We start from the raw sequence: 13,685 nt of genomic DNA, 5'->3' as shown, positions 1-13,685 counted from the left end.
ATCATTGGTGGGGATAGTAAATGGAACATCCACTCTTTAAAACAACCCGACAGGCTCTTGACAGCTAAATAGCGTCAACCAGGTCTCCTGGTGCAGGCCTACAATCCCAGATAGTGCAAGGCTGAAGTAGGAGGAGAATCAGGTCAAGGCTTGCCTGTGATAGAGAGTTCAACGCCAGCCTAGATAACTTTGTAATGAAATGCTTTCCTAGCTGCTCAAGGCCCTGGACCTGATCCTCAGAACATTACAAAGAGGCAAACATTTTCAATCCCTGCCTCTGCAAAAAAGAAAAATATACTATACAGCCTAAGCAATTTCAGCCCTACAGAGAAAAACACAGAACCACATAAATATTATCAACAGTTTGTAACTGAATACAAAACATTTCCACAATGTTCAGTAATAAAGCTGAATGAACTATTGTTTACTTGTTTGAGACAGTCTCACTCTGTAGTGCAGGCTGGCCTGGAACTATGTGGACCAGGCTGGCCTTGCCTCTTCAGTGTTGGGATACAGTGTGCAACTATGTCTAGCTGAATAATTACTGATACATGCCACAACATAAATCAACCTAAAAACACTATGCCAGGTGAAAAAGCCAATCATAAAAGACCACACATAGTCTGTTCATAGGTTACCAGAAAATGTAAATCTCGAGAAATCAAAACAGAATAGTCATTGCCAGGGACTCAAGAGGGGAGCATTTACAAGGGAACTCTGGGGAATTATAGGCTATTCCAAATCTAGACTGTGATTATGGTTGAATAACTTCTTAAATACACTACAAATGGGGCTGGGAGTTTAAAAAAGCAATTGTTTAATATATCTGAGACCCTGGTTTGATTCTCTGTCTTTGTTCATGACTTAGTTATACACATGCAATGGTAAATTAATTATATAACTCAATAAAGCTGTTATTTTCAATTATATTTTGTTTACTGAAGGGGGTAGAAGCCAGAGAAGAACTTGTTTTCTGCAAGAGTTAGTAGTCTTCTGTCACATGGGTCCCAGGGATTGAACTAGGATCATCAGGCTTGGCAGCAAGTGCTTTCCCATGAGCTACATTACCAGTCAGTAAAACTGCTTGTAAAAAAGCCACCCACGACCTCGTTTCTCTTGAAAACTAGAGCATGACCTACCAGTGCCTGTGCCCTTCATCATCTCCCACACTCAACTTCTTGCCTCCACAAAGTAACCATGACCCTGAATTTAGTGTTTATCACCTCCATCTTTTTTGTTATTAGGTAAACAGCATTCAACAATATAACTTCATTCTGTTTGTTTCATTTCACTTGTATACTTCTTGACTTAGGTATTTTTTGCAATAGGGACACCATGGCCTAATCTGCATGAGGCCTACATTACAGCTGCTGATCTCTCAAGTCTCTTCTAATCTAGAACATACCCCTTTCTACAACCCACTTTTTCTTCACACATTCTTATTGGAGAGACCAGGTGAGTTGTTAGACAAAAATCCATTCCCCAGATTTGCTGGGAATCAACCTAGGGCCTTATTCACAGCAGGCAAATGCTCCGCCATCAGCAGCATCTCCAGCTGCTTAACTGCTTCCTTTAGGATTCGTTTCACTTGCACATCTGAGCCCGGAACCTCATGTAGCATAGACAGCCCTCTTAAGACTTGACTTATATTTAAGTCTGTTAAGCACTGTTTTTGAGCACACACAAAACTTTAAAGGATAGTTTTGCTTATCCTTAAGTTATATCATTACTTCATAAACCTCTGTGTGATTACTCTAAAATAAGTATTCTACTAAAGATAAACATCTGGATTTATTCTAGTCTTTTCTTGGGTAAGATGAAGGGTAAGGCCTGGTCATCACACACACAAATACCAATATTAATGTACATGGTTCCCAGGTGGTCACATATGTAAGCTTCTCTAGAGCAGGTATATCTGTGATGGCCACACAATCTTATCTTGTATATGTTTGTGTATGTTTGAGTGCTTCTGTACATGTGTGCAGAGGTCAGAGGCACCCTTCTTTGTCACTTCCCACCTATTCCTTAAGGCAGGATCTCTCTCTGATCCTGGCGTTTGTATCAACTCACAGGCTGTAGTTAAGCTAGCAGGCCCCAGTAATCCTCCCACTTCTGCCCCTCTCGGAACTGGGGTTACAGGATAAGTGCGATCCTCAGCCTCTGACATCTGAGCTCAGGCCTTCACAACTACACCACAACACTGCACTACTGAGCATCTCTCCAGCCCAACATTTTCTGATTTCTAAGGGTTCCATATAACCTCTTACATCCATCTTTATAATTAAAGATCTCTCTCTTTTTTTTGTTTTGGTTTTTCGAGACAGGGTTTCTCTGTGTAGCTTTGGAGCCTGTCCTGGATCTCGCTCTGTAGACCAGGCTGGCCTCGAACTCACAGAGATCCACCCACCTCTGCCCGAGTGCTGGGATTAAAGGCGTGCGCCACCACTGCCTGGCTAAACATCTCTTAATGCACTGCAATACACAATCTTCACAACGGTCCATCTAAACATGCTGCCCCACTAGTCAAGTGTTTGTAATGTATTCCAAGAAGCAGCCACCAGTGGTGTTCCTCAAATGAACTACCACAGATGACACTAGTTGGCTCTTCCCTTCTACCAAATGGTCTCAAGGATCAGATTCGGGTTGTAAGCTTGACAGCAAGCACCATCATGTGCTGAGCCATCTTGCCAGCCTTTTGGTTGTTTTGTCTTTTTTTTTTTCTGGATTTTTCTGTTGTTTTGGCTTTTAGTCACAGGATCTTGCTATATGTTTGCTATAGCTTTGCTATATTTTTAGCCTTGAGCCAAAAATCTCCTGCCTTTGCCTTCCAAGTGTGAGATTTGTAAATGTATGTCACCACACCTAGAAGGGTAAGCATTTTTAAAGGTTTTTTGGTGTGCCACATTTAGGGTGGCATGTGTACCAGAACACATGCAGAGATCAGACAACAAGCTGTAACGGTCAGTTCTCCTCCACCATGTGGGTCCACAAAGGTGGACAGCATGTAAGGAACAACATCTGCACTTGTTTCCTGGCCTCCACACACAACCATGCACACACATGCATGAACACACACCTGTGCAGACACACGCTTTCCCCAGTACAAAAGAATGAACGCACTACAAACACAAAAATTAGCACAGGGCAGTGGTGGCATATGCTTTTAATCCCAGCACTTGGGAGGCGGAGGCAGGTGGATCTCTGTGAGTTCAAGGCCAGCCTGGTCTACGGAGTGAGTTCCAGAAGAGTCAGAGCTACACAGAGAAACCCTGTCTCAAATAATAATAATAATACAAAAATTAAAATACAGATTTGGAGACTAAATCACTCCTTTGAGTTTTAAGCCTTATAAACAGACGTAATTAGGATAGTGATGCCAAACAGAACTGTAGCTTATGCAAATAATCACTTTCACTCTACTGTGTTTACATCCTCATGATACCAAAACACAGTGAGTTTAGTCAAGACAAACCTTTCAGTGGCCGTGTCTCTAGAAAAAGACTTACTGTTAGTCATTATAGTACTATTCTTCAGTGTTTTCTAGACTACAGGACAATCATAGTAAAACTTACCTCTGCCTTTTTACTAATATGATCTGTAAATGAAAAAAGAAAAGAAAAGTTTTACTGGAAAGAATTAACAAATACAAATATTTTAACATGTAAAAAACAAAAATATCCAAAAGAATGTTAAAATTGTAAAGAGGTGCAAACAGAATGTTCTAAGACTCATATCTGATTTACTTTCAGGCTTAGGATGTTAATTCTAGTACAGACTGGCTAGTTTGTTCAGCTCAGGGACTGTATCTTATACCCTAGTAGACACCACCACTTGGAGGGATGTTATTAGATTTTAAGCATGTGAGTTTTATATATAACTCAGTTACCTGGCTTCATTTATTTTTCAGGGGACAGAGATTTGAAGAGATACATCTATGTCCAAAATCAAATCACAGAGGACTATTAACTGAAAATGTTCCGATTACTCTCTTTGTTGAATGAAATAAAAAATATGATAGCAATTTATGTCCTTGAAAGCTACTGGCTATATTATTTTTAAGATATCGTGATTTAATTGCACTGTAATAAAACCCTTAGCATAGCTATATACATATGTATAGATGTGTATTTATAGAATTTAACGATGGAACAACAACAAATTATAGATGAAACAAACCATGGACAAGAAACTCCCACACAGCCCTTCTAGGCAGGAGTGACCGAGAGCAGGAAGAGGGAACCACTGCATTTAAGTCAGGGTGATCAGGATGTCTAGTTACTTAACAATGTTCTTGTACACAAACAATTATCCCCTCTCAAAGAAGAACCTGATAAAATTCTTTTTTTCTTTTTTTCTGAGACAGGGTTTCTCTGTGTAGACAGGGTTTCTCTGTGTAGACAGGGTTTCTCTGTGTAGACAGGGTTTCTCTGTGTAGACAGGGTTTCTCTGTGTAGACAGGGTTTCTCTGTGTAGCCCTGGCTGTTCTGAAACTCACTTGTAGACCAAGTTGGCCTTGAACTCAGAGATATGCCTGCCTCTGCCTCCCGAGTGCTGGGATTAAAAGGCATGTGCCACTACAGTCCCAGACTAGCTTTTTTATGATCAACAATTTGAAAGTTGGCCTCATTTTCTACATTATTTGTTCATCAGAACAGTATAAAACATGGTCAATATCAAAGCCTTAATTCACATCAAATTACCAAATGATTGTTCTTCTGGTATGTCCTACTTGGTAATATGATGCCATAATCCAAGGAAAAATCACAACTGTGATAATCACACCTTGTAAAAAGCATGTAGCTTACCTTTGCTATACTCTCAATGCAGCTAATAAGTTTGCTTACAATTTGAAAAATCCAACACACAGAAAATAAATTTTTTAAAAAAGTATTTTGGATACGTATTTTGTCTCATGAACTTCCAATTCATCTTTCAGTTAAGGATGAAATGGAACTTCTTACCTTCCTGCCTCCACCTCTTCAATGCTAGTATCACAGGTACATGCTACAGAGCTCTGTGTATGTGGTGCTAGGGATCAAATTCAGAGCTTCTTGCATGGTAGACAAGGCCACTACCAAGTGAGCTGCATCCTCAGCCCCTATTAAGTATGCTTCTGCCTAAATTTTAATGCAATTCTTTTTTTTAAAAAAATTTGGGCTTGAGAGATGGCTCAGTGATTAAGAGCACTGGTTGCTCTTGCAGAGGACCTGGGTTGGATTCCCAGCATCCACATAGTGGCTCATAGCCACCTGTGACTCCTATTCCAGAGGATCTGATGCCCTTTTCTGACCTCCACAGGGACCAGGCGCACATGTGGAGAACAGATATATATTCAGGCAAAACAAATTTACAATAGAAGTAAAGACATAAATTTTTAAAAATTTTAAAAATTTACAAAATTAAAAAATTTATTATCTTACTCTATGTGTACGGGTGTTTTGCTGGCATGTATGTCTGTGTACCATGTCTGAGTGGTGCTCAAGGAGGCCAGAAGAGGGCACCGTTTCCACAGAACTATCTGACACAGTTGTGGGTGCTGCCTCACCTGCCCTTAACTGCTGAGCTTCTCCATAGACCCAACATTTACTATATAAAAAATTCTTCTTGGTAAACTTGGCTATTTTACTTTAATGTGTATGTTTCATCCCTAACCCAAGCAACTTAGACTACAGAAAAACTTTCTTCCTTTTTATGATTTTTGTGGGGGGGGGGGGAGAGGGAGAGGGAGAGAGGGAGAGGGAAAGGGAGAGGGAGAGGGAGAGGGAGGAGGGAGAGGGAGGAGGGAGAGGGAGGAGGGAGAGGGAGGAGTGTTTAGGAGCTGCCACCCAGGCTGAGATGGCTTTTGGTGATGCACGTGTGTCCTCTAGGTGACCTCTCTCCTGTGCTTCTGTAGGAAAGCCCCATGAATTCATTGGTTGGGCAGGCTAGACTTGCAGGCAGCTACCTTTGGTCTGTATTGGTGCCCCTCCTGGGTGAACAAACACTTGTCCTCATCTCTCAGGAAGTCACACAGCACCTTCTCTCTGGCCCTTTTGCCTTCTACTGTTTGAGCAGCAGGCATCCCTCTGACAGATTCCGGCACCTCCAGAACCGTGAGCCAGTGCATTTCTGTTTGTTGGGAATTACCCACTACAGCAGTACAAAATTAACAGGCTTACATTTTTATACTTTACATGGTAAACAAACCAAACCAAAATCAGAAAAGTACTCCTAACTATAAAAAAGACTCAGTTGGTAGACTCTTGGCCAGCACAACCAAGCTTCCAGGTCTGACCCCCAGCACCACATAAACTAGACATGGGTGCACGGCCTGTGACCTTGAGGCAGAGGCAGGAGGACCCTCGGCTACACAGTGAGTATGGAGTCAGTCTGGGGAACAAGAGTCCAGACCTGAGAGACAAAGAACACATTGAAGCGGCTCTGGTGTGGCCGGGGTTGCACATACTTTACCTTCACACTGAAAATCTTTTAGTGATACTGTGAGAGGTTTGTCTTTTCCCTGCTGGTTCTTTCTTTTATCTTTTTTATTTATAACTTTTGACTGAGTTGAAGCATTTTCAGCATTTTCATAATCCTAAAAAGAATTATCAACAGTAATTAAGTTTGGTTCATAAAGCACATCAACTCCTCAATATGTTTCTTAATGTTTTACTTTTAAAGATTAAAGGCAAATAAAAAACTGAAAACTCAGGTTAGCCAAGTTGTATGAAAATTCCTATTTAGTTATTGTTCATCTTCTCAACTGAAAACATTGAAGTAAAAATATCATAGATTGGTATATAAGCCTCCCCCACTGCCAACTTCTTATTCTTTCCTTCAGGACTAAATTTAAGAGACTAATCTACAATTTCCAACCTCATACCCTGAAATGGGGATTGTGTTTTTCTCTGACACTAACATTAAGATACAAATCTAAAAGACATTTTTTTAATCAACTCATGTTTTTAAAAGAATACTTTTATTTTACATGTATGGGTGTTTTGTCTGGTGCCCAAGGAGGTCAGAGAGGGCACTGGACCCCTTAGAACTGGTGGTTGTGAGCTCTTACATGGGTGCTGGGAATGGAACACTGGTCCTCTGAACCACTGAGCCAGCCCCTAACTCCACACATTTTTTTTAAAAATGTTTTTTTCCATACATTTGTAATGCCTCGGGTCTCCATTGCTGCCTTCTTTTCCCAACCCTCCTCATAAGAACATAGCTGTTATCCTTAACCTATTCTTACATGCTCTTCAATATCCAAGTTCCCACTTTTACACTAATGATTTCTCTATGTACAGACAGCAGCTGCAGTGCTCAACACACTCTGTCACACCGTGTTTATTTTTCAATCAACAACCCTGGCTTCCACTTGATGCTCTACTATGTGCTTGGCTATACCACCCTCTACACGGCCATCAGCTATAAGCCATTCTTAGATGCAAATAGCCATTCAGTTGGTTACCAGGTCTTGCTGAGTTCATCTCCTAAGGATCTCTTTGCCCTTTGTATTTCTGTCATTCCCTTTCTCTTCTCTGGCTTGGACACTGACAGTCTCTAATTTCACCTTCTATAATATTGATCGCATATCTTTCTGAAATAAAACCTGAAATCAATCTGGAAGTTAAAATAGCAGTATCTTAGGAGAAGGCAAGCCCACCTGTGTTCTGACACCCTGTCTTCCTTCCATACTGAAGCTTTCCTAGGTCACTCAATTAGTCTCCTATACAACACATTCTCTCACATGTGATCTGTTGTGTATTTTTTTGTACATCTTCCCCGAGAGTGCCTCTCTCTGGTCTGCTTTGCAAAAACAGCTAATACATTAAGTAAGACTTTAAAAAATCTTTTTTGAAAAATCCCATCCTCATCAAAGGCTGAGAAGCTGTGGATGCTTGAACCTTCATTGTGCTAAGAACAGGTAACTCTCAGCACTAACAGGATGATCATTTGCATGCCTCTTGCACTGAGCTCAAGGGCTGAAACTGTCTTTATCTCTACATCCTAGGCAGCACATTCTGGCTATTTAATAAGCACCCAGTGAGTAAGTAATAGAAAAGGACAGAAGACAGCATCTCTAATTTTCTTTCTTTTCTGTAGCCCAAGCTGGCCCAATGCTGTGGCAATCCTCCTGTCTTTGTCTTATCGGTGCTGGGACTATAGATGTGAGCCAACGCATGGCCCAAACTCATTATTTGTTATACAAACTCACAGTAAGAATAATCATGGCGCAGGGGAGGAGTGAGTAGAGATGATCAGTTGGTGTTTGCTGTGCAAGCCTGAGGCCTGGAGTTCAATCCCTAGTCTCACGGAAAATAAAGACACCTGGTACAGTAGTGAGTCCTGTAACCCCAGTGCTGGGCACGGGGCAGAGAGGACGACCACGGGCCTGCTGGCCAGCCCATCTAGCGGAGTCTGTGAGCTCTAGCTTCAGTAGAGACCCTGTCCAGAGAGAGACTGAAGAAGACACCCAATGCAGATTTCTGGCCTCCCCACACCTTGTGTATGGGCACCAACATACACACATGTGCCTGCATGCATGCAGGCGCATGAACACACACACACACACACACACACACACACACAATTATGGTGATTTGGTTGAAATACTGACTTATAAACTATGAATACACTAACACAATTACATAAAACTAAAAAGTAGCACTTCCATTCTCTTCGAGTCATTATTGTCTAACAAAAAGCAATGCTTTGGGGTACTTAGGCCTATGAATTTAGCAAGAAAACTGGCTGGGATCATGACATTTTATCAACACCATTTGCTCCACTCCTGAATAGCTAATCCTTTTAGCTTCAGAACAACATACATCCAACAACTAATCATTACTGTATGGTAATATTCTCTAAGTTAAAATCCTATGCATTAATTCAGAAATAAAGAAGGACCTTGCCAAGCATAATCTCTAAGTCCATTTAAATGGCTAAATCACAGTCAAGTGTGTTGTATTCACTTTTATACTAGCTTCATTTTTATATAAGTGGACATCTAACCATTTTGGTTATAATCATTCTTTTGTTTTCTCTTTAAAAAATATGTGTGTATTTTTATGTGTATGGGTATTTTGGCTGCAAATGTGTTTACCACTATGTGTGTGTATGTAGTGCCTCTGAAGAGCAGAAGAGGGTGTCAGATCCCCTGGGCCTGAAGCTGCAGGTAAGCTGCCTTGTGGTTGCTAAGAATTGAAACCTGAGTCCTCTGGAAGAGCAGCCGGTGCTCTTAAGCACTGAGCCATCTCTCCAGCCCTGATTTTGGTCACAATCATTTTCAATTATTTAGCGTACAAGGAATAAGGACATGGAAAATAAAGCACACAGGATACATAGACCACCAGACTGGCAAGTTTTATTTATGTATTTATTTTATAGCAAAGTCATCTGCTGTGGGTTTTAATTCCTCTCTTCCTTTCTCCTGGGATAGAGGTACCAGCGGACTGTAGCATGGCCAAAAGGGCTTTAATCATGAGAGGGGGGCATTCTGTTCAACCATTAAGTTATACCATGAATTAATCTAGCGAAGAACAGCAGAATTCTAATAAGTGTTAAGAATACGTTACATAAATCAAATCCCAAGTAAATACAGGAACTGGAAACCAACATTACTTTTCCCTTAGTATCCCTCTAATCAGAGCTGCACAACATAGTCCAACCTCTAGCCTAAGGCCAGTGCTCACGACACATGCTGAGCTTCAGAACACAGTCTGGGAGGTGAGCTCTGTGTCCTGCACGGCCATGCCTCTCTGGCAGGGAGCCTTTGAATGGGTTCCCGTACACTGCAGCACTCAGATTTCCTTAGATTTCTAAATCTCCTTTGGAGGAGGAGCAGCCTTGATGACTGGACAGTATGTGGTAAGCCCACACTTGGCCTCTGAGCATCACTCAAAGCTCCCTAAACGTATTACATTCAATGCTCATTTGAAATGAAAATAAATCATCTGGCATTAATTTCATTTCTTTTGCTTGCTTCATCTTGGTTGGAGAAACTTCACATTCCAAGTCATTAGACAAAGTACAGCTCACTTGTTTCTGTCCCTCAGAATCTGAGGAGGGAATCCTATCATGGATTTTTAAGGCAAACTTTATTTATTTTTTTGTAGTTCTAGGGAATGAATCCAGAGCCTAACACTAAGTTACATCCCAGCCCTAAAGAAGAAATTTTATATAAGTTCAGGAAGGACTGACCTGAGCTTTACTACATAAAAATTTTTAAATGCTTACATTGGTAAATATATAAGTACCTGTTTGTGCTCTTCATATTCTAATTTGCTCAGCAACAATGCCTTCTCAAGATCAGCTTCAAACATTTCAGATGTCAGCTGAAACAAAAGTTTCAGAATAAACATAGTTTTATACCATACTCTCAAAATAACTATGATATAGGATAATACATACAGGAAAAGAAAAAGAATGCACTTTAAATAAAACGTTATCTGTTCTCCAAAGTTTAACCATGCTCTCCTAGGAACCCTGTATGTATAAAAGCATAACTCCTATCTTTGAAATGTCTATTTCCTCTTTCATTGTTGAGTACATATCTGTGCCTACATATGTTATTGATGTCTCCTATTTCTTCTCTCCAGAACCCCTTACTTCATACTTTAAATAAACTATTCTGATACTCCTCGATTCAACAGGACAGTTGAGCATTCCCATCATTCTGCCACACTACCACACGAACACCCAAGCTGAACCACCAGCAACAGGTCAGGGAGATGACCCAGGGCTTCTCTGCTCTTCTAGGCATTAGCTCAAGAAAGGTTTAACCACCTGACATCACCCCTGGAATGTGGTATCTGCTAGCTCTGGCTTCTAAGTGTCCCAGAACTTTAGTTTCCATCTTTCCTATGGCCTAAGTTTTCAGGTTTTAATCACTCCTCAATAAATTTTTGCCCAAGTTATTAAAAATTATTTATGTTGTGAACTCTGTGAGTTCGAGGCCAGCCTGGTCTCCAAAGCCAGTTCCAAGAAAGGCGCAAAGCTACACAGAGAAACCCTGTCTCGAAAAACAAAACCAAAACCAAAAACAAAAAAAAAATTATGTTGCTTAATGTTTAGAAATATATAGACTAAAATAGAAACCAATGTCAAGAGGGTATAAGGGTATCTAGAAAACTTAATATTGAATGCTACGAATTCAACTTTCTAAATGAAGTCACCCCTTTGAAAGTGTCTCGTCTAATCCTATGCTGAGACAAAACCAGCAAAACAAGTCGGCTTTACACAGAAAAGCACTCATCTAACAGAAAAATACAGCGAGAATTAAAATGATAAATGCAAGAATCTAAGTAAGCCCACAGTAAGCTACAATAACCTAAAAAGACTGAGGATTAACTCAATTCAAATTAACTGTTATCAGAAAATAGCACTTTACAATTTAATTATAGGAGCCCAGAAAGGTGGCTCAGTGGTTACAAGCACTGGCTACTCTTGCAGAGGACCCATTCCCAGCTCCTACGTAGCTGCTCACGACCATCTGTAACTCCAGTTCCAGGGGATCCAACACCTGCTTCTGGTTTCTGCAAGCACTAGGCACACATGTGGTACACATATATACATGCAAGCAAAACTCCCATAAACAAACAAAAACCCTAAATCATTATATTGATAATGAAAAATAATAAAGTAAAAATAGGATTTATGTGTTAGCCACATTAAAAAGAAAGTATAAACCAATTTCTACATCTAAGTTGAATAGTTTGTTCATGAATTAAAAATTTGATGATCTTAACAAAAAAAGTAGCAAATCTTAGTTTATTCTGAACAAAGCTCGTTAACTGTCATTAAAATCCTATTTTTAACATTTAATTACGGAAAGAAAATTTGTGGTTATTTCTAATGTATCATATATTTGGGCTGATATCCCAATGAGCCAGACAGAAAAACAGGTTAGGAAGCTGGAAGTCTTGCAAGATATTGTGATGTTCCACATTAACTCACAGAATTTAAGTGCTAAGGTAGAGCATTCCGATAAAACAACAACAAAAAAATGAATTAAATCAATTTTTTTTGAGATGGTTTCACTGTGTTGCTGTGGAACATTCCTTTACATTGTATAAGGATGTGTCACTGTGATTGGTTTAACAAAATACTAAAAGCCAACAGCTAGGCAGAAGGTGGAGCAGGGACTTCTGGATAGAGAGAGCTCTGGGAAGAAGAAAGGGGAGTCACTAGCCAGATGAGAGGAAGCAGGATGGGCAGTAGAGAATAAAGGTAACTGAGTCACATAGAAGAACAGATTTAAAAATATGAGTTAATTTACGTTATAAGAGCTAGTGGGACAACATAAGCTAAAGGCTGAGCTTTCATAATTAATAATAAATCTGTGTCGTTTTTTTGTGAGCTGGTAGCCCAAAGAAAAGCCAGACTACACTGCCTATCCTTAGCTGTCCCAGAACTCACTACACAGACCAGGTTTGTCTTGGCATAGAAATGAAAAAGTGAAAAACAAACAAACAAAACAACAACAAAGAAAACAAAGCCATGGCTCTCCCTGGGATCTGAGTCTAACTGTGACAGCTCAAGGTCCGCCTGACTTTATTGTGGTGCTGGCAACTGGTCTAAGTGTGATAAGAAGCAATGATACAGTATAAAGCATCAAACAAAACCCTGACCTATCCCTTAAATTTACTTTTTTTATTAACATACACTAGTATACAGATAAGCATGAATGAATGAAATTCAAAATTCTAAAGAATAGAAAAGAACCTTAATTGGGATATACTGAGAATTTTATGGAAATTAATTTTATGTTGATATTTAAAGGACAGAAATAATTTTGATAGGTAGAAAAAGGAAAATAGTAATTGTAGAATAGCGATTCTTACATATAATGCTTACATGAGCTTACAAAGTATAGCTGTCTTATGGAATACTAAAGACCATCCTGACACAGAATGCATAACCTTGACTGTTTGCTTCTAAGCAGAAGTTCTAACTAAGATCTAGGTCTTCCCACATGCTCCAACAACACACCCGGTACGAATTCCTCCATGTTCCTGAGCCATAGAGGAAACGTTTACATAGAACACCTGATCACTGTGCTGGCAAACATGGACAAGAAAGGGCCCAGCAGACTGTGTGCATGTCAGCACTGCACACATTTCTGAGTGACTCTCAGTCATTGTCCTACATCACGGTCCAGTCACCTTTGGGCAATTGAGAGAAATTCCCTCTAGTGAAGACAATGTCAATTCTATGACTGCCCAACAGCACCTCACTATCTGGAAATGTCAATGCCATTAATGCATGGCTCCAGAGTAATAGTTGGTGCTCATAAGCGGCGTCTTGGACAATGCAAGATCCTAAAGAAAATACACTGAACACAGCTTGTGAAAGGAGCATACTGAAGCACTGGCGGCCTGTGTTAGCTTGTCTTGCCCAAACAGGCTGGGCTGGAACTCAAGAGCTTCCTGACTCAGTTTCCCAAGTGGTTAGATGCTTGGATTACATATAAGTACCACCACACCCAGCTTTCTCTACTTCCTTTAAAACTGGTAACATAAGAATGATAGAAAAATCCACTAAATGGACCAAACATGTTTGAAAATAATGCCTATTTTCCTATGGACCAAATTATAGTTTAATAAATATGCAAATAAACAATGTTCATTTCCTATGCATGCAGAGCTCGTGAGCATGCGTGTGCACCTCCACCCACACTTTCTCCCTTTCCTCCCTCGTGTGTACTCTCA

The 13,685-nt window shown here is 40.2% G+C and overlaps 1 protein-coding gene and 1 long non-coding RNA gene across 5 annotated transcripts in view; one reads left to right on the top strand and one right to left on the bottom strand.

The window, feature by feature from the left end:
- Positions 1 to 13,685, top strand: part of LOC128103286 (uncharacterized) — a 105,387-nt gene that overhangs the window by 40,512 nt on the left and 51,190 nt on the right. The window lies entirely within an intron of this gene.
- Positions 1 to 13,685, bottom strand: part of Gkap1 (G kinase anchoring protein 1) — a 38,783-nt gene that overhangs the window by 13,780 nt on the left and 11,318 nt on the right. For all 4 annotated transcript variants that reach the window (XM_052727522.1, XM_052727521.1, XM_052727519.1 and 1 more), the window contains exons 5-7: positions 10,233 to 10,310; positions 6,451 to 6,574; positions 3,573 to 3,595 (exon numbers count right to left, since the gene is read on the bottom strand). In XM_052727522.1, the coding sequence (XP_052583482.1) occupies positions 3,573 to 3,595; positions 6,451 to 6,574; positions 10,233 to 10,310 (225 nt within the window). The remainder of the gene's footprint in view (positions 1 to 3,572; positions 3,596 to 6,450; positions 6,575 to 10,232; positions 10,311 to 13,685) is intronic.

This window comes from Peromyscus californicus, unplaced genomic scaffold (genome assembly GCF_007827085.1).
Source record: "Peromyscus californicus insignis strain IS unplaced genomic scaffold, ASM782708v3 Scaffold_8__1_contigs__length_139910024, whole genome shotgun sequence".
Lineage (NCBI taxonomy): Eukaryota > Metazoa > Chordata > Mammalia > Rodentia > Cricetidae > Peromyscus > Peromyscus californicus.
This window is presented reverse-complemented; position numbering and strand designations above follow the sequence as displayed.